This window comes from Bufo bufo, chromosome 3 (genome assembly GCF_905171765.1).
Source record: "Bufo bufo chromosome 3, aBufBuf1.1, whole genome shotgun sequence".
NCBI classification, from domain to species: domain Eukaryota; kingdom Metazoa; phylum Chordata; class Amphibia; order Anura; family Bufonidae; genus Bufo; species Bufo bufo.
Window position 1 is genome coordinate 22,825,594 of NC_053391.1, and position 27,862 is coordinate 22,853,455.

General features: G+C 46.7%; 1 protein-coding gene across 1 annotated transcript; it reads right to left on the reverse strand.

Annotated features, from left to right (window-relative positions):
• LOC120993578 (gastrula zinc finger protein XlCGF71.1-like) lies at positions 1-27,862 on the reverse strand. Its single transcript, XM_040422053.1, has 5 exons — positions 27,792-27,862; positions 14,882-15,003; positions 1,818-1,880; positions 564-665; positions 1-470 (listed from the first exon to the last, which is right to left on the reverse strand). The coding sequence occupies exons 1-5, from the start codon at positions 27,860-27,862 to the stop codon at positions 1-3; spliced, it is 828 nt and encodes a 275-aa protein (XP_040277987.1).

Here is a 27,862-nt window from a genome sequence, read left to right on the forward strand (position 1 = left end):
TTAAAAAGGCTTCTCTCTTGTGTGAATTCTTAGGTGTCTCACAAAACTTGATTTCTCACCAAAACACTTTCCACATTCAGTACATGAAAATGGCTTCTCTCCTGTGTGAATTCTCTGATGTTGCACAAGATTTGATTTCTTACTAAAACACTTTGAACATTCATAACATGAAAATAGCTTCTCTCCTGTGTGAATTCTCTGATGTTGCACAAGATTAGATTTCTCACCAAAACACTTTCCACATTCAGAACATGAAAATGGCTTCTCTCCTATGTGAATTCTCTGATGTTGCACAAGATTTGATTTCTTACTAAAACACTTTCCACATTCAGAACATGAAAATGGCTTCTCTCCTGTGTGAATTCTCTGATGTTGCACAAGATTTGATTTCTCACCAAAACACTTTCCACATTCAGAACATGAAAATGGCTTCTCTCCTATGTGAATTTTCAGATGAATCTCAAACTGATCTTTACGTCTAAATGACATCCTGCATTCAGGACATGGAAATGGCTTCTCTCCTGTGTGAGTTTTCTGATGTTTCACAAGAGTTGATTTCTCACTAAAACACTTTCCACATTCAGTACACGAAAATGGCTTCTCTCCTGTGTGAGTTTTCTGATGTCGAACAAAAGTTGATTTCTCACTAAAACACTTTCCACATTCTGGACATGAAAATGGCTTCTCTCCTGTGTGAGTTCTCAGATGTTTATCAAGTTGTTCTTTCTGATTAAAACACTTCTTACATTCAGGACATGGAAATGGTTTCTCTCCTGTGTGAATTCTTTGATGTTTAATAAGACTTGATTTAAGAGTAAAACATTTCTCGCATTCAGGACATGAATATGGCTTCTCTCCTGTGTGAATTCTTTGATGTTTAATAAGACTTGATTTAAGAGTAAAACATTTCTCGCATTCAGGACATGAATATGGCTTCTCTCCGGTGTGAATTCTCAGATGTGCATCAAGATTTGATTTACCAATAAAATATTTCCCACATTCCGGACATAAAAATTGCTTAATCCAGGTGTGAATTCTCTGTTGTTCCTCTAGAATTGATTTTTTACTGAAACACTTCTCACATTCGGGACATGAAAATCCCTTCTCTCCTTTGTGAATTCTCTGATGTTGCACAAGATTTGATTTCTGACTAAAACACTTCTCACATTCAGAACATGAAAATGGCTTCTTTCCTGTGTGAATTGACAGATGAATCTCAAACTGATCTTTACATTTAAATGACATCCTGCATTCAGGACATGGAAATGGCTTATCTCCTGTGTGAATCATTTGATGTTTAATAAGACTTGATTTAACAGTAAAACATTTCTCACATTCAGGACATGAATATGGCTTCTCTCCTAGGTGAGTTCTCAGATGTGTATTAAGATTAGATTTGTTAGCAAACCACTTTTCACATTCAGGACATGAAAATGGCTTCTCCCCTGTGTGAATTCTCTGATGTCTCACAAGAGTTGATTTATGACTAAAACATTTCTCACATTCTGAACATGAATATAGATTCTCCCCAGAAGGAGTTCTCAGGTGTATTTTAAAATGATGTTGACTCTTAAACCACTTCCCATATTCCAAACATGGAAATGGCTTTTCTCCTGTGTGAGTTTTCTGATTTTCAGTAACACTTGATATCACATTAAATGTTTTCTCTCTTTCAGAAGAAGACCATTCATCTTTCTTGATTTCTTTGTGCACAGAAAGATTAGCATTACTTTCAAAATCTTTCCCATATTCAGAATTTGCAGACATCTCACCCAGATTATGTCCAGTTCTATTATTGCTAATTTGGGATTGATTACCTTCTATTTCATAAGAAGGAGATAGAATTAGATGACCTTGGGAGCCTTTTATCCAGTCTTCACCTGAAGAAAGAAAAAATGTATAAGATAAAAGGTTCTCTTTTTCCTAATTACACAGAAATAGTTAAAATATAAAATGTAAATAACATGCAGATTAAAAAAAATGTACCAACGTTATAAATACTGTTAATAAACTGTTAATAAGCAAATAAATAAAATAAATCTGTCACCAAATTCAGTATGACACATGCAGGAGAATCATTGGCATTGATCACTAAAGTTATATTTATTATGCACCCCTTAGGCTGGGTTCAGACCTGAGCGTACGGGATGGAGCGCTCTGTATGCGCGATTGTATGCACGTTTACAGACGCGGCTCCGGAACAAGCGAACGCCCATTGTCGCGTGTTCCCGCTGAAGTCTATGTACGGGAACGCGCGACAAGACGCCCCAAAACAGCTCCTGTACTTCTTGGGGCGTCAGGCGTTTTACAGCGCGATCGTACGCGCTGTAAAACGCTCAGGTGAGAACCATGCCCATAGGGAAGCATTGGTTCTTGCCTGTTGAGCGTTTTACAGCGCGTAGGAACCCAGCCTAAAGGACACGGCCATATTTCACCTTAAGGACCAGGCCATTTTTTTGCAAATCTGACCAGTGTCACATTATGTGTGAAATTTAAAACACTTTTACTTATCCAGGCCATTCTGGGATTGCTTTTTTCGTCACATATTGTACTTCATGACACTGGTAAAATGGAGTAAAAAAACAAACATTTTTATTCTAAAAAAAAACAAAAATTTACCAAAAATTAGCAAATTTCCAAGTTTCAATTTCTCTACTTCTATAATAAATAGTAATACCTACAAAAAAATAGTTATTACTTTACATTCCCCATATGTCTACTTTATGTTTGGATCATTTTGGGAATGACATTTTATTTTTTGAAGACGTCACAAGGCTTAGGGCTGTTTCACACGAGCGAATTCCGTATGTGACATCCGCTGCGTGAATGAGAGCCAAGACCCTCTGCGGACAGAAGAAGCATGGAGCATTAACATGATTGATAATGCTCCGTGCCTGTCTGTGATCTTTTTACTACAAAATCACAGTGAGATAAGATTGTCACTGTGATTTTGTATACAAAAAGATCACAGAGAGGCACAATCATGTTAATGCTCCGTGCTTCTTCTGTCTGTAGCGGGTTTTGGCTCTCATTCACGCAGCGGATGTCACGCACAGCATCCGCTCATGTGAAACAGCCCTTAGAAGTTTAGAATCAAATCTTGAAATTTTTCTGAAATTTTCAAAAACCCACTTTTTAAGGACCAGTTCAGGTCTGAAGTCACTTTGTGAGGCTTGCATAATAGAAACCACCAAAAAATTACCCCATTCTATAAACTACACCCCTCAAGGTATTCAAAACTGATTTTACAAACGTCGTTCACCTTTAGTTGTTCCACAAGAGTTAATGCAAATGGAGATTACATTTCAGAATTTCGATTTTTTTTGGGCAAATTTTCCATTTTAATCCATTTTTTACAGTAACAAAGCAAGAGTTAACAGCCAAACAAAACTCAATATTTATTGCCCTGATTCTGTAGTTTGCAGAAACACCCCATATGTGGCCGTAAACTACTGTACTGGCACACGGTAGGGCGTAGAGGGAAAAGTGCGCCGTGTGGTTTTTGGAAGGCAGATTTTGCTGGACTGGTTTATTTGCACCATGTCCCATTTGAAGCCTCCCTGATGCACCCCTAGAGTAGAAACTCCATAAAAATAACCCCATTTTGGAAACTACAGGATAAGGTGGCAGTTTTGTTGGGACCATTTTTAGGGTACATATGATTTTTGGTTGCTCTATATTACATTTTTGTGAAGCAAGGTTACCAAAAATAGAAATTCAGAAATTTCATCTCCATTTGCCATAAACTGTTGAGGAACACCTAAAGGGTTAATAAAGTTTGTAAAATCAGTTTTGAATACCTTGAGGAGTATAGTTTCTTAGATGGGGTCAATTTTATGGAATTTCTACTCTAGGGGTGCATCAGGGGTTCTTCAAATGGGACATGGTGCCAAAATAAAAGAAAAAGGCTATCAAAATCTGCCTTCCAGAAACCATACAGAGTTCCTTTCCTTCTGCGCCCTGCCGTTTGGTCATACAGTAGTTTACGACCAGATATGGGGTGTTTCTGTAAACTGCAGAATCAGTGTAATACATTGTAAGTTTTGTTTGGCTGTTAACCCTTGCTTTGTTAGTGGAAAAAAAACAGATTAAAATGGAAAATTTGCAAAAAAATAGCAGTTTTGGCACAGTTTTTATTGAATTTCTTTGACCGTGTTCATCTGAGGGGTTAGGTCATGGGGTATATTTATAGAGCAGATTCTTACAGACGCGGCTAATATGTCTTACACTATATTATCCTTTTATAAACAAAAAAAAGTCAGTTTTTTTTTATTTAGCTTAGGTAGAGGCTAATTTTTTGCGGGATGAGAGGACGGTTTTATTGGCACTATTTTGGGGGCATATGACTTTTTGATCACTTGCTATTACAATTTTTGTGATGTAAGGTGACAAAAAAAATTATATAGATTAGGTCATGGGGTATTTTTATAGAGCTGATTATTATGGACGCGGTGATACTTAATATGCTTATAATATAAACTTTTTTTTTATTTATTTTAGTTTTACAAAATAATATTTTTAAAAAAATAACATTTTTTGTTTTAGTGTCTCTAGTCTGAGAACCATAGTTTTTTTCGATTGTCAGTGGCTAAATGGAATTAAAATTAGGGAAGGGGATTATAAATTTAGTACTCCATGGAAGTGTGGTACTCCCTGAAGCAACAGTCAATGCAGAGGCTCTGATGATCACAGGAGTGGGATACGGAAGGACACCACCACTCAGTGTGACACGTGCTCCATGGAAGTGTGGTACTCCCTGAATGATCCGCGCCTCTGCATTGACTGTTGCTTCAGGGAGTACCACACTTCCATGGAGCACGTGTCACACTGAGTGGTGGTGTCCTTCCGTATCCCACTCCTGTGACACACTCTGCACTTTTTTTTGGGGATCGTACCTTCTTTCCAGTATGGGGGAGGTACTCCGGCCTGCTCTTTCCCAGTCAGAAAAGATCAGGGCCTTGAGGACTGCCTCAGAACTGAAGGAATCTCCCTGTGTTGCCAGCGCTCTGGGACAGCACAAAAAAATACAAGGGAACCTGTACCAAGTAGACCGCGACTTTTTTGTACCATGCCCGGGTTTTGAGCATGGCATTATATGGCTTGAGGACTTGATCAGAGATATCAATTCCTCCCATATACCGATTGTAGTCGACGATACAATCGGGCTTGAGGACCGTTGCCGCGGTACCTCGCACAGGGACAGGGGTGATGCCGTTACCGTGAATTGTGGACAGTACAAGGACATCCCTCTTGTCCTTATATCTGACCAGCAACAGGTTTCCACTGGTAAGGGCACGGGTCTCACCCCTTGGGATAGGTACCTTGAGGGGGTGGATAGGGAGGCCGCGGACGTGGATCTGGCGGCGAGGGACTGGAACAAGGTGATACTAGTATAAAATTTATCCACGTACAGGTGGTAACCTTTATCTAGCAGTGGGTGCATAAGGTCCCACACAAGTTTCCCGCTAACACCCAGAGTGGGGGGACATTCTGGGGGTTCAATATGGGAATCTCGCACACATGAAACTTGTGAGAGTACCTCAGGGTACACTTACAAAGTTTGTACAGCTTCACGCCATACCTCGCCCGCTTTAGAGGGAACATACTGGCGAAAAATGAGTCTCCCCTTGAAAGCAATGAGAGACTCATCAACCGCGACCTCCCTTCCATGTACATAGGCTTCCAAATATTTGGCCCCAAAGTGATCGATGACCGGCCTGATTTTGTACAGGCGGTCATAGGTAGGATCACCTTGGGGGGGGGGGGACATGCTGCATTTCCGGATGGCCTCAAACCGGGTACGTGTCATGGCTGTACTGTAAAGTGGGGTCTGGTAGAGGACGTCCCCACTCCAGTAATGCCTGACACTGTTTTTTTTTACTAGGCCCATGTGCAACAGGAGGCCCCAAAACATCCTCATCTCGGCTGCACTGGCCGTAGCCAAAAAGGAGCCCGGGTGTTGAGCAATGAACTGTTGGGCGAGCACGTTTGTTTGCTCCACCATCAGATTCACAAAGTGGTCACTGAAAAAAAGACTAAAATAGTCATATTTAGTGAAGCTTACTGTGGGAATCTGGATTCCTGCTTGGCCAACAAAAATCAGGAATCGCGGGCAAAAAATGCTCTGGGGTACACCATGCAAGTTCACCGGTAGGGGGCTCCGGTGGACTTATCTAGTGGGAAAACTAGTACCCCCAGAGCTGCTCGCACTAGTGTTTGCCATAGGGTCCCTAGCATGGTGGTCCCTTTGCTCCGCCGCCTTGGGGGCTCATCATCATTGCTAGATGAGGAGGACGTGGATGACAAAAGGAAAGTGCGGTCATCCTCGTTCTCACTGGGACTCTCGGAGTCGGAGGCAAGCCGGGCGTATGCCTCCTCGGCCGAGAACATCCGGCGGGCCATAGGGGAGTGTGTGTGTGTGTGGAAATCTTTATTTAGTGTGCGTGTGGGTGGGGGCACGGGTGTTCGTGGACTTATCCCTAAAAGTAACAGAAAAAAAAAAAAAGGGAAATTTTTTTTTTTTTATTTCAACTCGCTAATCAGCCGTCCGAAGCTGATCAGCGGTGGGGTGTGCGATTCGCACACCCCACCGCTGATCAGCTTCGGACGGCTGATTAGCGAGTTGAAATAAAAAAAAAAAAATTTCCCTTTTTTTTTTTTGTTGGCCAAGCTTAACACTGGCCGGACGCCCAGAGTGCCGGCCACAGTCAGCGTATGCAGAAAAAAATAAAAAATAAAAATGCTCCGCAAAAAATGTGTGTGTGGGGGGGGGGGCCAAGCTGCAGCACCCCTGGAGGGTCTAGGGTCACACAGCTGTGCTGTGGACCCCAGACACCCGATTAGGGTGATGCAACAGTTGAAACTTGAAACTTTTTTTTTTTTTCCCCCACTAAACTTTCCCTGAATATCCCTGCTTAACCTAACCTTTCCCTAAATACCTTTTAGTGCCAGATGGCACTGTGGAGGGTCAGAAGGGGGTGCTGGCTCTGGAGATCGCTTCTCTCCTCGGCTCCCGGACACAGAAAGGAGGAGGAGAGGAGCGCTGCAATAATTTAAACCGTCCGCCCGCCCTGCAGCCAATCAGAGCCGATCCTGAGGTGATGTCACCATCACCTCTTAGGATCGCAGGATGGTGATTGGTGGTGTATTATCACACCACCGATCACCATCCTGTTCCGGGTTATCGGGTGTATCTAATCCCATCCAATAACCTGGAAACGCAGCAAACCGCAGGTCTAAATTGATCTGCGGTTTGCTGCGATCGCCGACACCGGGGGGGGGGGGGGGAAGGAGGCGGTCACAGGACCCCCGTGCATTGTCCCAGGGTGCCCGATTTGAGCAGGTACCTTGTTCCGATCACCGCCCGCAGCGCGGAAATACACAGAGCGTACAGATACGCCCCATGTACTTAAGTACCAGGACATCAGGGCATACCTGGACGCCCTTTGTCCTTTAGAGCTTGATTGCAGTTTTACTGATTGATTAGTGATTACATAACTAGCGTAGAGCAAATCAAAGCTGATGAAGTGGAATTTCAGGAAAAATTTGATTCACCGCAAAGCCGAATTTCCTCTTGCTTCGTGGTAATGAATTGATTTTTCCCTGAAATGGTTGTAAAAATAAAAGAAATCATACTTACCTTACCCGTTTGAGCGCAAAGAGGCCGCTACCGCCATTCTGCAAGAAGATACTGTGTGAAATCTCGTCATCACGAGCAGCATGAGATTTTGCACTGGATCTTCAAGCAAGGTGGCCACGGCGATCTCTTCATGATCAAATCGATGAGGTAAGTACAATTTATTTTTTGTGAGTGAGTAACTTCATAAAGGACTTAGAGGTTGTCCCGTCCCAAAATCAAAATTATTTTTATGTGCCCCTAACACCCCTCACCATGCACACATAAGCCCCCAATACCTGTTTCTCATGTCTGAGCTTTCCTTCCCCCCTGGGAGACATCAGACTATCCTGGCAGATCTGTTTACTTTCTCCTCTTCTTGTTTTGTTGAATACATAACTTTATTGATACACAAGCCTGGCTGCACTGCACAGTGATGAGTCACAGGCTGGCCACGCCCCCACACTGCTCTCTCTGCAGCAGCCACGCCCACTACAACTCCTGTGTCCATCTTTCTACATCCAGACAGGAATCTACTTCTCACCCAGTGTCTAAATCCCATCACTGACCGTCCACAGGCTCTGCCCTCACATGTGTATCTAATCCTGTCCTGTGTGATACAGCCTGCTGAGCGGTGTATCTAATCCCATCACTGACCGTCCACAGGCTCTGCCCTCACATGTGTATCTAATCCTATCCTGTGTGATACAGCCTGCTGAACGGTGTATCTAATCCCATCACTGACCGTCCACAGGCTCTGCCCTCACATGTGTATCTAATCCTATCCTGTGTGATACAGCCTGCTGAACGGTGTATCTAATCCCATCACTGACCATCCACAGGCTCTGCCCTCACATGTGTATCTAATCCTATCCTGTGTGATACACCGCTCAGCAGGCTGTATCTAATCCCATCACTGACCGTCCACAGGCTCTTCCCTCACATGTGTATCTAATCCTATCCTGTGTGATACAGCCTGCTGAGCGGTGTATCTAATCCCATCACTGACCGTCCACAGGCTCTGCCCTCACATGTGTATCTAATCCTATCCTGTGCGATACAGCCTGCTGAGCGGTGTATCTAATCCCATCACTGACCGTCCACAGGCTCTGCCCTCACATGTGTATCTAATCCTATCCTGTGTGATACAGGCTGCTGAGCGGTGTATCTAATCCCATCACTGACCGTCCACAGGCTCTGCCCTCACATGTGTATCTAATCCTATCCTGTGCGATACAGCCTGCAGAGCGGTGTATCTAATCCCATCACTGACCGTCCACAGGCTCTGCCCTCACATGTGTATCTAATCCTATCCTGTGTGATACAGCCTGCTGAGCGGTGTATCTAATCCCATCACTGACCGTCCACAGGCTCTGCCCTCACATGTGTATCTAATCCTGTCCTGTGTGATACAGCCTGCTGAGCGGTGTATCTAATCCCATCACTGACCGTCCACAGGCTCTGCCCTCACATGTGTATCTAATCCTGTCCTGTGTGATACAGCCTGCTGAGCGGTGTATCTAATCCCATCACTGACCGTCCACAGGCTCTGCCCTCACATGTGTATCTAATCCTATCCTGTGTGATACAGCCTGCTGAGCGGTGTATCTAATCCCATCACTGACCATCCACAGGCTCTTCCCTCACATGTGTATCTAATCCCATCCTGTGTGATACAGCCTGCTGAGCGGTGTATCTAATCCCATCACTGACCATCCACAGGCTCTTCCCTCACATGTGTATCTAATCCTATCCTGTGTGATACAGCCTGCTGAGCGGTGTATCTAATCCCATCACTGACCATCCACAGGCTCTTCCCTCACATGTGTATCTAATCCTGTCCTGTGTGATACAGCCTGCTGAGCGGTGTATCTAATCCCATCACTGACCGTCCACAGGCTCTGCCCTCACATGTGTATCTAATCCTGTCCTGTGCGATACAGCCTGCTGAGCTGTGTATCTAATCCCATCACTGACCGTCCACAGGCTCTGCCCTCACATGTGTATCTAATCCTATCCTGTGTGATACAGCCTGCTGAGTGGTGTATCTAATCCCCTCACTGACCGTCCACAGGCTCTGCCCTCACATGTGTATCTAATCCTATCCTGTGTGATACAGCCTGCTGAGCTGTGTATCTAATCCCATCACTGACCGTCCACAGGCTCTGCCCTCACATGTGTATCTAATCCTATCCTGTGTGATACAGCCTGCTGAGTGGTGTATCTAATCCCCTCACTGACCGTCCACAGGCTCTGCCCTCACATGTGTATCTAATCCTATCCTGTGTGATACAGCCTGCAGAGCGGTGTATCTAATCCCATCACTGACCGTCCACAGGCTCTGCCCTCACATGTGTATCTAATCCTATCCTGTGTGATACAGCCTGCTGAGCTGTGTATCTAATCCCATCACTATCCGTCCACAGGCTCTGCCCTCACATGTGTATCTAATCCTATCCTGTGTGATACAGCCTGCTGAGCTGTGTATCTAATCCCATCACTATCCGTCCACAGGCTCTGCTCTCACATGTGTATCTAATCCTATCCTGTGTGATACAGCCTGCAGAGCGGTGTATCTAATCCCATCACTGACCGTCCACAGGCTCTGCCCTCACATGTGTATCTAATCCTATCCTGTGTGATACAGCCTGCAGAGCGGTGTATCTAATCCCATCACTGACCGTCCACAGGCTCTGCCCTCACATGTGTATCTAATCCTATCCTGTGTGATACAGCCTGCTGAGCGGTGTATCTAATCCCATCACTAACCGTCCACAGGCTCTGCCCTCACATGTGTATCTAATCCTATCCTGTGTGATACAGCCTGCAGAGCGGTGTATCTAATCCCATCACTGACCGTCCACAGGCTCTGCCCTCACATGTGTATCTAATCCTATCCTGTGCGATACAGCCTGCTGAGCGGTGTATCTAATCCCATCACTGACCGTCCACAGGCTCTGCCCTCACATGTGTATCTAATCCTATCCTGTGTGATACAGCCTGCTGAGCGGTGTATCTAATCCCATCACTGACCGTCCACAGGCTCTGCCCTCACATGTGTATCTAATCCTATCCTGTGTGATACAGCCTGCTGAGCGGTGTATCTAATCCCATCACTGACCGTCCACAGGCTCTGCCCTCACATGTGTATCTAATCCTATCCTGTGTGATACAGCCTGCTGAGCGGTGTATCTAATCCCATCACTGACCATCCACAGGCTCTTCCCTCACATGTGTATCTAATCCCATCCTGTGTGATACAGCCTGCTGAGCGGTGTATCTAATCCCATCACTGACCATCCACAGGCTCTTCCCTCACATGTGTATCTAATCCTATCCTGTGTGATACAGCCTGCTGAGCGGTGTATCTAATCCCATCACTGACCGTCCACAGGCTCTTCCCTCACATGTGTATCTAATCCTGTCCTGTGTGATACAGCCTGCTGAGCGGTGTATCTAATCCCATCACTGACCGTCCACAGGCTCTGCCCTCACATGTGTATCTAATCCTGTCCTGTGCGATACAGCCTGCTGAGCGGTGTATCTAATCCCATCACTGGCCGTCCACAGGCTCTGCCCTCACATGTGTATCTAATCCTATCCTGTGTGATACAGCCTGCTGAGCTGTGTATCTAATCCCATCACTGACCGTCCACAGGCTCTGCCCTCACATGTGTATCTAATCCTATCCTGTGTGATACAGCCTGCAGAGCGGTGTATCTAATCCCATCACTGACCGTCCACAGGCTCTGCCCTCACATGTGTATCTAATCCTATCCTGTGTGATACAGCCTGCTGAGCGGTGTATCTAATCCCATCACTGACCGTCCACAGGCTCTGCCCTCACATGTGTATCTAATCCTATCCTGTGTGATACAGCCTGCAGAGCGGTGTATCTAATCCCATCACTGACCGTCCACAGGCTCTGCCCTCACATGTGTATCTAATCCTATCCTGTGTGATACAGCCTGCTGAGCGGTGTATCTAATCCCATCACTAACCGTCCACAGGCTCTGCCCTCACATGTGTATCTAATCCTATCCTGTGTGATACAGCCTGCAGAGCGGTGTATCTAATCCCATCACTAACCGTCCACAGGCTCTGCCCTCACATGTGTATCTAATCCTATCCTGTGCGATACAGCCTGCTGAGCGGTGTATCTAATCCCATCACTGACCATCCACAGGCTCTTCCCTCACATGTGTATCTAATCCTGTCCTGTGTGATACAGCCTGCTGAGCGGTGTATCTAATCCCATCACTGACCGTCCACAGGCTCTGCCCTCACATGTGTATCTAATCCTATCCTGTGTGATACAGCCTGCTGAGCGGTGTATCTAATCCCATCACTGACCATCCACAGGCTCTGCCCTCACATGTGTATCTAATCCTATCCTGTGCGATACAGCCTGCAGAGCGGTGTATCTAATCCCATCACTGACCATCCACAGGCTCTGCCCTCACATGTGTATCTAATCCTATCCTGTGCGATACAGCCTGCAGAGCGGTGTATCTAATCCCATCACTGACCGTCCACAGGCTCTTCCCTCACATGTGTATCTAATCCTATCCTGTGTGATACAGCCTGCTGAACGGTGTATCTAATCCCATCACTGACCATCCACAGGCTCTGCCCTCACATGTGTATCTAATCCTATCCTGTGTGATACACCGCTCAGCAGGCTGTATCTAATCCCATCACTGACCGTCCACAGGCTCTGCCCTCACATGTGTATCTAATCCTATCCTGTGTGATACACCGCTCAGCAGGCTGTATCTAATCCCATCACTGACCGTCCACAGGCTCTGCCCTCACATGTGTATCTAATCCTATCCTGTGTGATACAGCCTGCTGAGCGGTGTATCTAATCCCATCACTGACCGTCCACAGGCTCTGCCCTCACATGTGTATCTAATCCTATCCTGTGTGATACAGCCTGCTGAGCGGTGTATCTAATCCCATCACTGACCGTCCACAGGCTCTGCCCTCACATGTGTATCTAATCCTATCCTGTGTGATACAGCCTGCTGAGCGGTGTATCTAATCCCATCACTGACCGTCCACAGGCTCTGCCCTCACATGTGTATCTAATCCTATCCTGTGTGATACAGCCTGCTGAGCGGTGTATCTAATCCCATCACTGACCATCCACAGGCTCTGCCCTCTCCTGTGTATCTAATCCTATCCTGTGTGATACAGCCTGCTGAGCGGTGTATCTAATCCCATCACTGACCGTCCACAGGCTCTGCCCTCACATGTGTATCTAATCCTATCCTGTGTGATACAGCCTGCTGAGCGGTGTATCTAATCCCATCACTGACCATCCACAGGCTCTGCCCTCACATGTGTATCTAATCCTATCCTGTGTGATACAGCCTGCTGAGCGGTGTATCTAATCCCATCACTGACCGTCCATAGGCTCTGCCCTCACCATCTCCAGAGTGTGATAAACAGCTTGAATCAGCAAGTGTATCCAATCACATCTGTATCTAATCCTATCTTGTATGACAGCCTGCTGAGTGGTGTATCTAATCCTGTCTTGTATATACTGCTTGATAAGCGGTGTATCTAATCCCTTATGCACACGACCGTATCCATTTTGCGATCCACATTTTTCAGCTCCATTGAGTTCTATGGATTTCAGGTCCTCATTTTGAAGACCAGAATAGGACATGTTCTGTCTTTACTGGAACGGACAGACGGATGTAGAAAACACACTGATGACGTCCCTGTGCTTTCCACATCCGTGTGTCAGTTTTGCGAAAGAAAGAACATGTCCTATTCTGGTCCTCATAATGCAGATCTAAAGCCCATAGAACTCAATGGAACTGCAAAAAAATGTGAATCGCACACGGACAGTAACCTTATTTAGTGGATCCGCGACTTGCAGAACGCAAAACAGATACGGTTCTGTGCACGAGCCCTATCACTTATACTGAGCGCCCATAACAGTGACATCCACAGTGCCCCCCATAACAGTGACATCCACAGCGCCCACACTTTGCCATCCAGTGCCCCCATGACACGTACAGCATAGCGATCAGCCTCTGATCTGATCGGCCCCCTGTCCCTGCAGCATACGGGGTGATGGAGTCAAAGGGAGACCCCTCCCTCTGTAAAGCCCGAACATGCAGAGGTCAGCGCTGACCGTGGCATGTTAAGGGTTAAACTGCCACCATTGCTGTCAGTAATAGCCGGGCCTGTGCTGCTGCTGATCCTGCACCCGCCCGATCACATCACGTACTGCACGTGCGGCAAGAGACCGCATTCCCTCATGTACATGTATGATATAATGTGGGAGGGGGTTACACTTCATAAACTCAATTTCTCTGTTTAAGGGCTTATTCACACGACTGTATTGTGTTTTGCGGTCCGCAAAAAATACGGATGACGTGCGTGTGCGTTCCATATTTTGCGTAACAGAACAGCTGGCCCCTAATAGAACAGTCCTAAATATATATATATACACACAGCAGGTAATACCACTGGAGCAAGTGCACTGGTTTGACTTGGGGCTGTGATACTAATGTTATCCGAATGTATAAGAATGAGAGGAATAATGGTGGTTGACACTCAAGTAGTCATGGAACCTTAGTTAGTATGGCCGTGTATAGAAGTGGAGAAGTACTGAGGGGACTGGAGCTCAGGAGAACAAGGTGGATTCTCAGGCATGGTCACGAGATGTTCTGAGCAGAAAAACAAGTTCTTGTGCATGAACACATGTCCATATAAGATGTTCTCATAATAAGACTTCTCTCTCTGCACATGATCGAGTAAATATGATCACGCACTTACACTCCCGTTCACCAGTTTATGAAATCATATTTGCTTAGAAAATTTGCAGGGTTTCCAATTGGAATTTGGGGATTTGTTGAAGACGGGGCAGACGTGCCTTGCCCTGTTCCCAGATTCTTCCCCTTGCTGATTGTTGGAATCCCCCAATCCGTGGGCAAAGGGTGATGCTGCAATATCTGGTGATGTATTGATGCTTTACTCTTACTTACGGTAGTCAGGATAATCGTAGTTTTAGAATTACGATAACTCTTATTGTCAACCATGATTTCATTATCAAATAAAAGTCATTGTTTTGCTTTATTATAACTTGTGCCTAATCTGTGTCTTAGTGAGAGCTTCGTAGTAGTGTTAGCAACAGTTTTATCAGGCAAAACAGGGGCCAAACCCAGAGGATGGAAACTCAGTGAGCCCCGTTCTTCACAGAGCCCCTGATGGTGGGGATAAACTTAGCCGAGGGCTCCCTGGTCGCACCTGCAGGATGGTCCCGGTGCACTTGGCCACTTACAAGCAGATACAAGCACCAGCAGTCCAGACATTCATGGGATGGACTGGAACCCAGGGACACAAACAGGAACCCAAACAAACTCAGGACACTGTTCAGACAAGACATAACGGGAACCAGAAAACAAGACAGATGCCCAGACCCAACGCGGAACGGATGCATGATGGTCACAGGCAGAGCTGGATACATGGACTATATGTCCTCCTCCTGAGAACCCAGGAGCTTTTTCCACGAAGGCAAAGGACCAGACTAGCAGATGCCTGTTCCCCATGCGGAGTGAGTCCATTGGTGAACAGACAGAGCTGCACAGAAGACATGGGACTGGACAAGGTAAACCTTATGTCTCACTAGGTGACCACACAGACAGGACAGATAGAAGAACCACAACTAAGAAGCATAGCTCCTGCATCCAGCAAAGCAAATTTCCTTCCTCTTACTGGGTCTGAGTCTAAGGTTCAGAGCAATAAATGTAAAATACAAGAAGAAGTGTAGAAAATGTGTATTGTAAAAGATGTAAAATCAGTGTCCAGTTATGATGGGAGTTATATGGAGATCTACATGGAGACATACACAAGAAACATTACAGACAGAAAGACATTGTCCTTATACACAGGACAGATTACAATATCTTCCACTTACAGTCAGTTCAGTGACACTTACCAGACATGGACCCTCCACACACTCAGGACTTGATCTCCAGTCAGTGTCTTCTCCTCAGCAAGTCAGTGATCCAAGTAAATACTCTTGGTAAATTCCAGCTCTCTGAGCCATGCTTGGGTCTTTTATACCCCTTTGGTGCCTATAGCTATCTGCTCCTCCTCTTCCCCCAAGAGACGCCCAGTCCCACCTTCATAATCAGTGAAACCTTTCATTATGAGATCTGGCTTCCCTCATTACCATATACAATGGAAGAATAATGGTGCGACCTTCTCATCAACCAGTTTAGCATTTTCTGGCCTCCTGAGATGGTCCTTCATTTACACATTGTATTTGCAGGGTAGAGACCTATTGTTCACACTCCTATTTAGCATCTGTAAGAGATTCCTGGGATACTCCGAGACCTTTTCATGTGAGAATCAGTGTAAACAATGAGCATTTTACATCCTGATGAGATACATTCCATCCAGACATACAACCACATGACTCCCCATCTATAATTCACATATATGAATATCTCTATTTAAGGATGAACGAAGGTCCTATTCTTCACCGTCTTATGCAGATCATGGACCTATTAAAGTTAATATGTCCACACTGTGCACAAGGCCGGTATAAATGTTTTGTGGATCAGTGGTTTGCGGACCAAAAAAACTGACACGGTTGTGTGCATGGGGCCTCAGAGGGAAATACCTATGCGACAACTTTAGGTCTCATGCACACGACCATTCCGTTTTTTGCGGTCTGCAAACCGCGGATATGCAAAAAACGGAAGCCGCCCGTGTGCCTTCCGCAATTTGCGGAATGGAACGGGCGGCCCATTGTATAAATGCCTATTCTTGTCCGCAAAACGGACAAGAATAGGATATGTTCTATTTTTTTTCCGGGGCCACAGAACGGAGCAACGGATGCGGACAGCACAACGTTTCCCTAAACTTTCCCTGAATATCCCTGCCTAACCTAACCTTTCCCTAAATACCTTTTAGTGCCAGATGGCACTGTGGAGGGTCAGAAGGGGGTGCTGGCTCTGGAGATCGCTTCTCTCCTCGGCTCCCGGGCACAGAAAGGAGGAGGAGAGGAGCGCTGCAATAATTTAAACCGCCCGCCCTTCAGCCAATCAGAGCCGATCCTGAGAGGTGATGTCACCATCACCTCTTAGGATCGCAGGATGGTGATTGGTGGTATATTATCACACCACCGATCACCATCCTGTTCCGGGTTATCGGGCCCCAGAGACCCGAATAACCAGGAAACGCAGCAAACCTCAGGTTTGAATTGATCTGCGGTTTGCTGCGATCGCCGACATGGGGGGAAGGAGGCGGTCACAGGACCCCCTACGCATTGTCCCAGGGTGCCTGATTTAAGCAGGTACCTTGTTCCGATCACCGCCCGCAGCGCAGAAATACACAGAGCGTACAGATACGCCCCATGTCCTTAAGTACCAGGACATCAGGGCATACCTGGATGCAGGGCTGGGACAAGGTCCACCACCAACAGAGGCTGAGCTGCCCAAGTAAAATGCCCTCAAAAGATAAGGGGGCACTGCCTCCGACTGGATAAGGAAAAGTTCAGTCTCCAGAAGCGTCAAAGCTTCTTTACTGTAATAACTGTGAATCTGTGGCACAGACTTCCTCCGGACGTGGTCACAGCAGAAACAGTGGACAGTTTTAAAAAGGGTTTAGATGACATTAATGCTTATGAAAATATGCAGAAATCTAATTTCCTTCTTGGATTTGCGTCCCCACCTATCCCTTGGTTGAACTTGATGGACTCATGACTTTTTTGAACCATATTAACTAAATAACAATGTAACATTTCAATGAAAATTTGCTCATTACATTTGAGTATTATTACCACAAAGAAAAAGGAAATTCGGCTTTGTGGCGAATCAAAATGTTCCTGAATATCAGATTGAAGTCCACTTCAGATACTTTGATTCTCTCAATACTAATCACTACATTTATCAGGATAAGTCCTTTAATACTATCATTGGGAGTAGTGGAGGTATAATAGAGAAAAAAGCTAGCATTATTTTAGATCTAAAGACTCTTTAAAAGGGTAATAAATAATAAACACCCTGACAAAACGGATCCACCAGGTTTTCGGGTTCAGAGAACTGCAGTAAGTATACTTTGCAGTACTATGAAGACCATGGGAAACGGGATAATTTTTTTTTTTTTTAATTAAGGTTGAAATGGTTGGGGAAATATTTTAATAGTTTTTTTTTTTTCCTCCTCATTTCTGAATGAGCTGACAGAGGGCTAGGGGATATTTTATTTATTTTTGCATGTTATTTTTTATGATTGTCTATAGAAGATTTATTGTAAATTAAGTGGAATCAAAATTAAAAAGTTCCACAGATACGTAACTGTTGCTACTCTGTAATATGTAAATGAGAAAAATGCAACTAGACAAAAGTTTCAACAAAATGAAAACATTGCCGCACCGGGATGAGAGATCCTCACCTGGACATTAGCATCACAATGACAACTACTCCCATCATTTAGATTTTGCTCTCCCAGATCTACAGATACAGTTCAAAAGTTGTGGCCGGGGCAGATTTGAGCTTTTTGCTGCCTGTGGTACAAATTGAAATAGTGTCTCCACTTTGCCAAATTCTCAATCCAGCCCCTACCCCAGCCCTACTGTTAAAGACATATTTAAACTAAGGGTTCCTGCACACGACTGTTGTTTGGGTCCACATCCAAGCTGCATGGTTTGCAGCTCAGATTTGGACCCATTCACTTTAATGGAACCGCAAAAGATGTGGACAGAACTTCGTTTGCTGTCCTCATCCTCAAAAAAAGAACATGTCCTATTCTTGTCCTATTTTGCGGACAATAATAGGCATTTCTATCATGAGCTTCCATTTACGTTCTGCAAATTTGTGGAACGCACATGGTTCGATCTGAATTTATTCGCGGCGAATCACGTTAAAAAACGGCTATTTCCTGGCTGAGCAGAGAGCCTTTATAGGGGTGTAGAACACTGTGCCCTGCAGTAACACACATAGGGAGTCTGCTGTGGTAGTGAAATAATACTGTGAGTCCGTATGACATGCAGATGACAGGCATCGCTCTTAGAATCACTGCACACTTCACTTATTAGGGCAGTCACGGGGCCAAAACTGACCAAATAACCCAAGTGCGAACTCAGCCTTACAGGTCGATGTTAGTGCCAAGAAGAAGCGCACTCCTTTTACATCGTCGTCAGCTGATTCCACATAGATGTCTACAGAACCTGTTCTATTAAACGCTTATACAAGTAGAGCCCCCGACAGAGTGGAGAGGGTGTCAGCAGTAAGTACGTGTTGATATTCACTGATTATTTTGCCCTTCCTCTCATCCGTCAGAACAATAACCCACAAAAATCGGATCCTGTCTGTGGAGCATCCGCCTTTACTCGGTCAGCATTTGGTCAGTAATCCATCAGTATTGCTAATGCAAAAAAAACAGGAGTGGATCCAAAACAGAGATGGCATGTGAATGGAATATTTGCAAGTCTTCTGTGTTTTGTACCCACTCCTGCTTTTGGCTACCAAATCATAAGCCAAATCTGATGGGACCATACAGGCCTTACAGCTGCTACACAGACAGGATCCATTGTGCGTCTCATTTTTCCTTCCTTCTGACAGATCAGAAGAAAAGTCAAATAAATGATGATGTCAGCCCAGTCATGAAGTGGGGAGGGTTATAACAGCATGAAAAGTCCACAGAGTGGCCCTATGACATAGTGGTGAAGTGGAAGCAGCATGAGGAGACTACAGAGTGGCCCAATGACAGGGTCTGGAGGTGGCGGCAGCATCAGGAGGCCACAGAGTGGCACCATGACAGAGTCTGGAGGTGGCAGAAGCATGGGGAGACCACAGAGTGGCAAGGTGACAGAGTGGGGAGATGGCAGCATTAGGAGGATGCCACAGAGTGGCAAGGTGACATAGTGTGGAGTTGGCAGCAGCAGCATAAGAAGACCACAGAGTGACCCGGTGACATAGTGTGGAGATGGCAGCAGCAGCATCAAGAGGTGGCCACAGAGTGGCAAGGTGATGTAGTGTGAAGATGGTCTAATTTGATGCTGTCACGACTGTGACTGATCCAGACAGGTCTGGGAGGAGAAGGTCGCAGCGACTTGCTACTCGCGATAGCTTGTGAGTTTGCTCCGTGGTTCAGGGTATGTCATCTGGGTTTTGCCTTGTGAACCTTTTTGTCCTGACTGGGAGTTTGTAGGCATCCTTCTCAGGTGAGTCCTGTCTGCCACTCCCAGCTACTATATTAGTTTTACTTTCACTTGCAGTCATTGCCAGATATAGTCCTTACTTCCAGTTCTATTCTGACCATTAAAGGAGATCGTTTGATGGTGTTGCTGTGGAGCTCTTGTCCGGCGTGGACTGTCGTGATTGGGATCGCCTTCTCTGCTCGTGACTGGATAAGTCTAACTCTGCTATAGTTTGTTTGTTGCTGTCTTCCCCTGCTGTTTTCCTAGACATGAGTGATGGTGACTAGTGCTCCCATCGGCCTTTCCCCACTCTAGGCTTGTTAGGGCGACTGAGGGTTTAGGCATCCAGCTCGCCGCACGGGTTCACACCCCGTCTAGGGTATCAGGGCAGACAGGTGCCAGCTTAGGGTTAGTCAGGGGTGGCCATACTATCCCCATCCATAGATAAGGGTCCCCCTTCCCCTCCGTCTGGTGCGACACGACTGCTGCTGGGATAGCAGTCGTGACAGATGCATCAGGGATTGGTGGGTGGAAATCCTGGCTGATCCAAGCCTAATTCATCTTGACAAAGATCAGTCTCTCCACATTTTGGATGGACAGGCGAGTTCTTCTTGGGGTAACTATGGCCCTCATCGGACTAAACACCCGCTCTGATGCCAGACTACTGGCCTGGCAGGACATATTTCCAGGGCAAACTCGGCCAGTTGCGGCCACAAATCCAGTTTGGCTGCCAAGTAGTCCAGTGAACTTCAATGACGGCTGGTAGGGAGCACTCCAAGTATGCCACCACCTGCTCCAGGTCTACCTGCTGCTGCTGGTGAGTAGTTTCTTCACTATGCGGGTGAAGAAAGCTGGTCATCATTGACTCTAGTTGCTGCTGATGGAGCTGGAACTGCTCCTTCCCCCCCACCCTGCCACAGAAGCCATGGCAGAGGAACATGAGCGCAGAGGGCACCCCCGGTTAGACCTGCAAGAAGATGGACGATGGCGCAGATAATCAGTGGCCAACCGACTACATCGGAGGTCTCTGTAGTAGTTAAGTTTGTCCTCCCTCTCAGCAGGTGTACAAAAGGTCCCATTTTGGACCGGTAGCGAGGGTCCAACAAGGTGGAGAGCCAGAAGTCATCCCTCTGCCGAATTATGACAATTCGGCTGTCACTATGCAAGCAAGTGAGAATGCATTCGGCCATTTGTGCAAGTGACTCGGACTCCCTGCCTCCATCTCTACTGCATACTGCCACGGGATGTCTGGGTCCTCTGCCTCCTCTTCTTCATTGTCCTGTAGCTCCTCTGGCTGCTCCTGCTCCTCCTCTCCTGTCACCTGAGTAGAAAAACCACCCATTTTGCTACACATTGCCTGTGATCCAATGTCCTCCTCGGTCTCCTCCTCCTCCTCTTCCTGTTCAGCCCCCACAGGGCAAATGTGGCTGTGAGATCTAGACACCACGTCTCCAGTCCCCTGACCAGCCATTGTTACCAGTATCTGTTCCAGGACATGAAGCAGTGGAATGATATCATTCATCCCGTAGTCCTGGCGACTGACAAATAATCTGGCATCCCTTAAAGCAAACGGCAGGTGTCATGCATGAGCTGCCACTGGCTGACATCGAAATTACACAGGGTAATACTCCTATCCGCTTGGATCATCAAGAAATTGTTGATGGACTTTCTCTGTTCGTATAGTCGGTCCAACATATAGAGGGTGGAATTCCAACAGGTGAAAACGTCACATATCAGCCTATGTTGGGGGATGACGTTCTGCCACTGCAGCTCAAGGAGGGTGTGCTTTGCGGTGTGCGAGTGGCTGAATTACATGCAAACTTTCCTGGCCATTTTTAGGATGTCTTGTAGATGGGTGGAAGACTTCAGGAACCGCTTGACAACCAGATTGAACACGTGTGCCATGCACGTGCGCCGACACCATATTCTTAACGTTGTCGGTCACCATGGTTCCGATTTTCAGTCGTCGCGGAGAAAGCCAGGATTAGATTTCTTGATGAAGGACACGGAGCAGTTCCTCCCCTGTGTGATTCAGTTCATCCAGGCAAACGAGGTGCAGAACAGCATGACACCGCCGTGTCCTGCACTTGTGGTATTCTGGAGAGGCACTGTGAATTGTTCCTGCAGCAGAGTCTGAGGAGGCAGAGGCGGACTTTGTCGCAGGACCAACGGCGTAAGAACGTGGAGGTGGAAGCGGCGTCACCTGGCCAAGTTGCTGGTTTGGCTGTGCAGGAACAAAATTCACACAGTGGGCCGTAAAGGACTGTAGTTCCTGACTGTAGTTACAGCTCCACACGTTGGCGCTGCCATGCGCTTTGGCAGACACTGACAGGCTCAAGGACTGGACCACATTCTGTTCTACAAGTGTGAACAGGGCTGGTACTGCCTTTTTGGCAAAGAAATTATGGCTTGGGACTCTTCACCTCGACTCCGCACAAACCATCAGTTCTCTGAAAGGTGCAGAGTCCACCAATTGGAAAGGGAGGGACTGCAGCACCAACAACTTGGACAGTAGCACATTCAGCTTCTGCGCCGTTGAATAAGTGTACCCATACTGTTGTCTCTTGGCAATCGCTTTGGTGATCGATGTCTGATGGAATGACTGACGAGGAGTGGGAGGAGGAGAAGCAGGAGCATCCAGACCAGCAGATGATGGGAGGGACAGACAGCTCCCTTCAGCTGAGGTGGTGGAGCCTTGACTGCCTGAAATGGGGTGCAGCATGCCACTGGGTGATGCAACGCTTGCTGCGTCAGGCTGAACCACCACATCGGAGCCACAGTTCTCCCAGGCCAATTTATTGTGACGCTGCATATGTTGACGCAGGGCCGTGGTGACCACATTGGCACCCTTGCCACGCTTCACCTTCTGCCCACAGATTCTACTTATGGCGATGTTCACCTCCTCCGGCGGCTTAACAAAAAACTGCCACACTGCCGAGTAGGTGATTTTACCCTCAACACTAAGCACTGACTGACTGCTACCTCCACTGCTTCCACGAACCCATGCACCACTACTTTCCAGGTTGCTGCAAACGGGTGGTCTACCCCGGGCACGTTTGGCTCCCGACCTCCCACTGCTGCCACCCTGATGACTCCTGGCCACTTTACCGACATGTTGGCTCCACTGCTGCCACCCTCTTCTCCCGATGATGATGAAGCCCCTTCGTCACCCGGCCCCCAATTGCCATTAGCTACATAATCTTCGAGTACTATCTGAACGTCACTGATGTCCTCCTCAACAGTCTCTTAGCGAGGAGCCTGACCTCTTGCAACACCAGCTCCCACACCACTCTCCTCAACACTACATGCCTGCCTACCGGAGGAAGTGGCGGATGTCTCCTCCAGATCTTGGCTGGGCAGTAGCTGCTGACTGTCCTCTAGCAGCTCGTCCTCGCTGTATAGTGGAGCTGAGCCCACAGCATATAGTACTTCTCTGGCTGAGGGAACAGAAAAGGACAGAGGCAGGTTGAGGACAGGTGAGGGCACAGGGCCTGCTCCCGGGCCATGCCAACTAAGGGTTATGTCTGAAAAACTCACGACTCTTGGCTGGGAGTGTCTGATGTCACCTGGGATGAAGTGGATGACTGTGTCAACCATTCAAAAACGGCTGGGTTGCTGGTCAAGAAACGACCGCTAGATGACAGCGGTAGCTCAGGCCTCTCGCTGTGACTCCTGCTGCCACACACCCTTACTCTGCTGCGACCTGTGCCTGCATCAGAAACACTTAGGCCTGTGCCACTCCCCTGTGCCTGGCACTTTTCTGTCTGACATACTGTTAGATGAAATAAAAAAATAAAAATGAAATTAATACAACCCAAAAAATGGCAAATATATCTGTCTTTTGCCACTAATACACGACAAAAAGGGCTTTAGAATATATAACTGCACCACTAAATGGCAATTAGGCCCTAATTTTTTTCAACTTTTCCACTACACAAAAAGTTTTCAACATAAAACTGCAGCACTGAATGGCGAATATATTTTTCTTTTTCTACTTAAATACGCCAATAAAGGCTTTTCAATACAGCACTTGCACCCCAATAACAAGAACAGTTTGCTGGAATGACAGAGCTGTATAATATCATTGGATCCCCAGTCAGAGCAGCAAGGTGTAATAGTATTGTTCCTATTACCCAAGCTGTAACCTCCCCTACTGGACCCTGTTATACATAAATGCTGTGAAATGATTCCTCCCTATCCTATCTCTACACCTTGAATAATTTTTCCCTGAACTTGTAAATCATTTTTTTAGCACAATGAAGTCTTTCCTAGCACTGTCCCTAGCGCCTGCTAATGTCTCTCCCTGCACTAAGTAGACTGGAATATGGCAGAATCCAAGATGGCTGAGGCTATTTATAAGGCTGTGACATTACAAGGCTGGCTGGCTGCATGCATGGCTTTATGGGTGATCCCACTTTCCCAGAGTTCCTTTCTCCATGTCCTCACACGTGCAGCAGCCATTTTAGGGAAAAATGTGATTCGTTACCACAAAGCATGAGGAAATTCAGATTCAGTGCGAATTGAATAAAACCTAAAATTCGGATCGAATTCCACTTTGTCAGCTTCTAGTCGCTCATCTCTAACTATAAAGTGTCACAGCCCCAGATTCTTGTACAAAAAAAGAGCAAGGATTTAACAAGGTAAAAAAATCTCATTTTATTTATTATAAATCACATGAACATTACAGGTGAGACTCAAAAGGGACAGAACATGGAGACTGGGCCACAAAAGGGCTCTGCAATGGGGAGAATCACAATGGGGGATAATGTGACCATATACAGCAGGTAACAGACAATAAACAGAAGCTGTGAACATTGGAGTAGTTGCGGGTGCAATTGCTGTCCCCTAATGTTGAACAACTACCTAGCTCTTATTCACAGCGTCCAAGCAATGGATGCTGTAGGGTATAATTGGACGGTGCAATACTACTCATAAAGATGGCATATAACAATAACTGTAAGTCACTAGTCCCACCCTAATACAGATACCATGTTACCTACCCATGTTGCTGCTGAAAAATGGTGACACAGTTCCCCCACTGCTTCGACCTCAACACGTGTTTCGCCACGTAGGCTTCTTCAGGAGGTACAAACACACTAAGACAGATTTGGGCATATAAAGGCTAAAGAGGAGGGATTAATTATCACTAACCATGATAGAAAAGTATTTCTTCAACAGTAATTTACGGGAGAAAAGTTCTAAATCCTTCACTGCCTCAAAGAAGTCAAATTTCCCAACAGGGGAAAAGGACAAACCCTTTTGTAACACCTGTATCTGGGGAGCACTAAGGGTAATATTAGATAAATTCATTACCTTCAGTTCTTGGATTTTGTGTTCTTGTCGGGGGTTGGACTCGCTCACCATGTAATGCACTCTTTATATATTTGACAATTATTATAGACCTGAAACATCACTGATTATAAAAGGTATCTTAGCACACACGCACTTTATTCCTCTGCAGGAGGCTTTGGTGAAATGTAAAGATGATGCATTTATTCTGTGATTTGGATTTGTGCCTTCCCTGTATGAATGGATGAGAGCATGCCCTCCCTCCCTCCCTCCCCCCCCTTCCCTCTCCCCATAACTTAATTATGGTAATGTAAACATATTTTTCCATGAGATTTTGAGATTATATTTGTCTTCTGTATTTTATAAATCGATCTATGAGCTGATATGAAGATAGTTGAGGGGTGTGTTGAGTTATAGATAATTAGCTATAGTCCGATTTGTGGTTGCTTATAGTAGTTGTATTTAGGACCTGGGAGCACATCAGCTTTGGCTGAAAGACCTGGGAGATGGTCACATGTCCATGACGTCAGGACCATGTGACCAGATAGCAATCATATGACTCCTTCCCTCTATAACTTAACCATGGTAATGCAAAAATATATATTCTTCTATGAGATGATTCTGTTATTATATTTGTATTTTATAAATTGATCTATGAGCTGATATGAAGATAATTGAGAGGTGTTTTGAGTTATAGATAAGTAGCTTTAGCTGTATACAGGACCTGGGAGTATTTTCAACTATGGTTGAAGGACCTGGGAGATGGTCACATGTCCATGACATCAGGACCATGTGACCAGGTAGCGATTATGTGATTGGCTGACATATGTGCTGTGTGATTGCCATCCGGAAGTGCTGGAATCAGGTTGCATTTTAATGACCAGGAAGCACTGAAGGAGGCTGTCTCACAACATGAATACCCTTGGTACAGATGATCATGGTTAGTGATAATTAATCCCTCCTCTTTAGCCTTTATATGCCCAAATCTGTCTTAGTGTGTTTGTACCTCCTGACGAAGCCTACGTGGCGAAACACGTGTTCAGGTCGAAGCAGTGGGGGAACTGTGTCACCATTTTTCAGCAGCAACATGGGTAGGTAACATGGTATCTGTATTAGGGTGGGACTAGTGACTTACAGTTATTGTTATATGCCATCTTTATGAGTAGTATTGCACCGTCCAATTATACCCTACAGCATCCATTGCTTGGACGCTGTGAATAAGAGCTAGGTAGTTGTTCAACACTAGGGGACAGCAATTGCACCCACAACTACTCCAATGTTCACAGCTTCTGTTTATTGTCTGTTACCTGCTGTATATGGTCACATTATCCCCCATTGTGATTCTCCACATTGCAGAGCCCTTTTGTGGCCCAGTCTCTATGTTCTGTCCCTTTTGAGTCTCACCTGTAATGTTCATGTGATTTATAATAAATGGTTAAGGCTGCAGCGCAGCCTGTAATTGTGGGAGGGGCATGCAGCATTTAGGCCGGCATGCACCTCCTCTCCAGCCTGGCGTTCCTGCGGCGTGCTCAGCGTGCAGTCCGGTCCTCAGCAGGGTCCTCACTTCCGGGTCCGCCCCCTCAGCTTCCTCCAGCTGCGTCTCCAGCGTTCGGCTCTCCTCCGCTCCTGGCGTCTCAAGGCTATCACGGTAGGTTAAGCGCAGGTTCTGCCTGTCACCTCACGCTGCCTGGGTGAAGCGGCCTCCAGGGTTTCGGATCCCTAGTCTGCCTGGCCGGGGTCCCTGTCCACTTCATCGTCTTCTCCCCTTGTCCTGGGGCATGTAGTCCTCACCACTTCACTGCTGCATTTTTCTCTGTCTCACCTGGGCTTGGTTCGGGCCTGGGCGCTTTTGTGACGCGCTCCTGCGGGCTGTGGGTCGGCCGACAGGCGGGGGCCATTGATCCCCCGGGAAATGGCTCTCCCCTAGGCGTTTTTGCAGCACGTGCGACACCCCGGGAGGTACTCGTGCGTCTTTTTGAGGCATATTGTCGTGCGTTCCCATAGTCTCGGGGGGGGGGGGCGCGCGACAATAGGCGTACGTGGTCCTGAAGCCGCATATTCGGCTGCCTACGGCTCGTGCCTACAGGGCGCGACATTCTGGACGCCCAGGTTTTGAACCAACATCGGGCAGCCCGCCTACCCGCGGCGAGTTAGGGGTTGGTCTGTTCCTGCATTCCGCAGGTTCCGTTCCTCGATTTGCGGGTGGGTGTGTGGTTCCTGCCAATGTTTTACAACATTCCCGTCCCCCAGCTGTAGCATGTTCTTCCTCCAGCTACTGCGGAGTCTTGGCCAGTACTCTGGGTTTGCCAGCCTCCGCAGTCACCAGTACACGTATCACGGGCCTCACCTCATGTTGTCCATTCCCTTACACGACGGCTCTCAGTGTTCCGGCTCACAACATTCTCGCCACAGTCCCTGTCGTTGCTTGGTCTTCCCGGATCGCCCGGGCTCTCTCTCTCACACGGTGTTCATCCTGTCTCAAGCCTTGGATCGCCCAGGGTCGTCTCTCTCCGGTTCGCCCGGTCCACGTTTTTTTCTCTCCTGGATCGCCCAGGTCTCTTCCCTAGTTCGCCTGGGGCTTCTTCTTTCTCCTGGATCGCCCAGGTCTCTTCCCTAGTTCGCCTGGGGTTTCTTCTTTCTCCTGGTTCGCCCAGGTCTCTTCCCTAGTTCGCCTGGGGTACTTCTTTCTCCTGGATCGCCCAGGTCTCTGCCCCAGTTTACCTGGGATTCCTCCTTCCTCCTGGTTCGCCCAGATCTGTTTTCAGTTTCTCGGCCATCTGGTTGCTCTGCAT

Excerpts from the sequence above, each read along its gene's own strand:
- LOC120993578 (XM_040422053.1), bottom strand. The coding sequence starts at position 27,862 with ATGCAGAGCAACCAGATGGCCGAGAAACTGAAAACAGATCTGGGCGAA. Across the intron at positions 1,881-14,881 it reads GCACCGGGACCATCCTGCAG|GTGAAGACTGGATAAAAGGC; the intron begins GTGCGACCAGGG and ends TTCTTTCTTCAG. Across the intron at positions 666-1,817 it reads TCCTTCTTATGAAATAGAAG|AATGTGGAAAGTGTTTTAGT; the intron begins GTAATCAATCCC and ends TTTCATGTCCAG.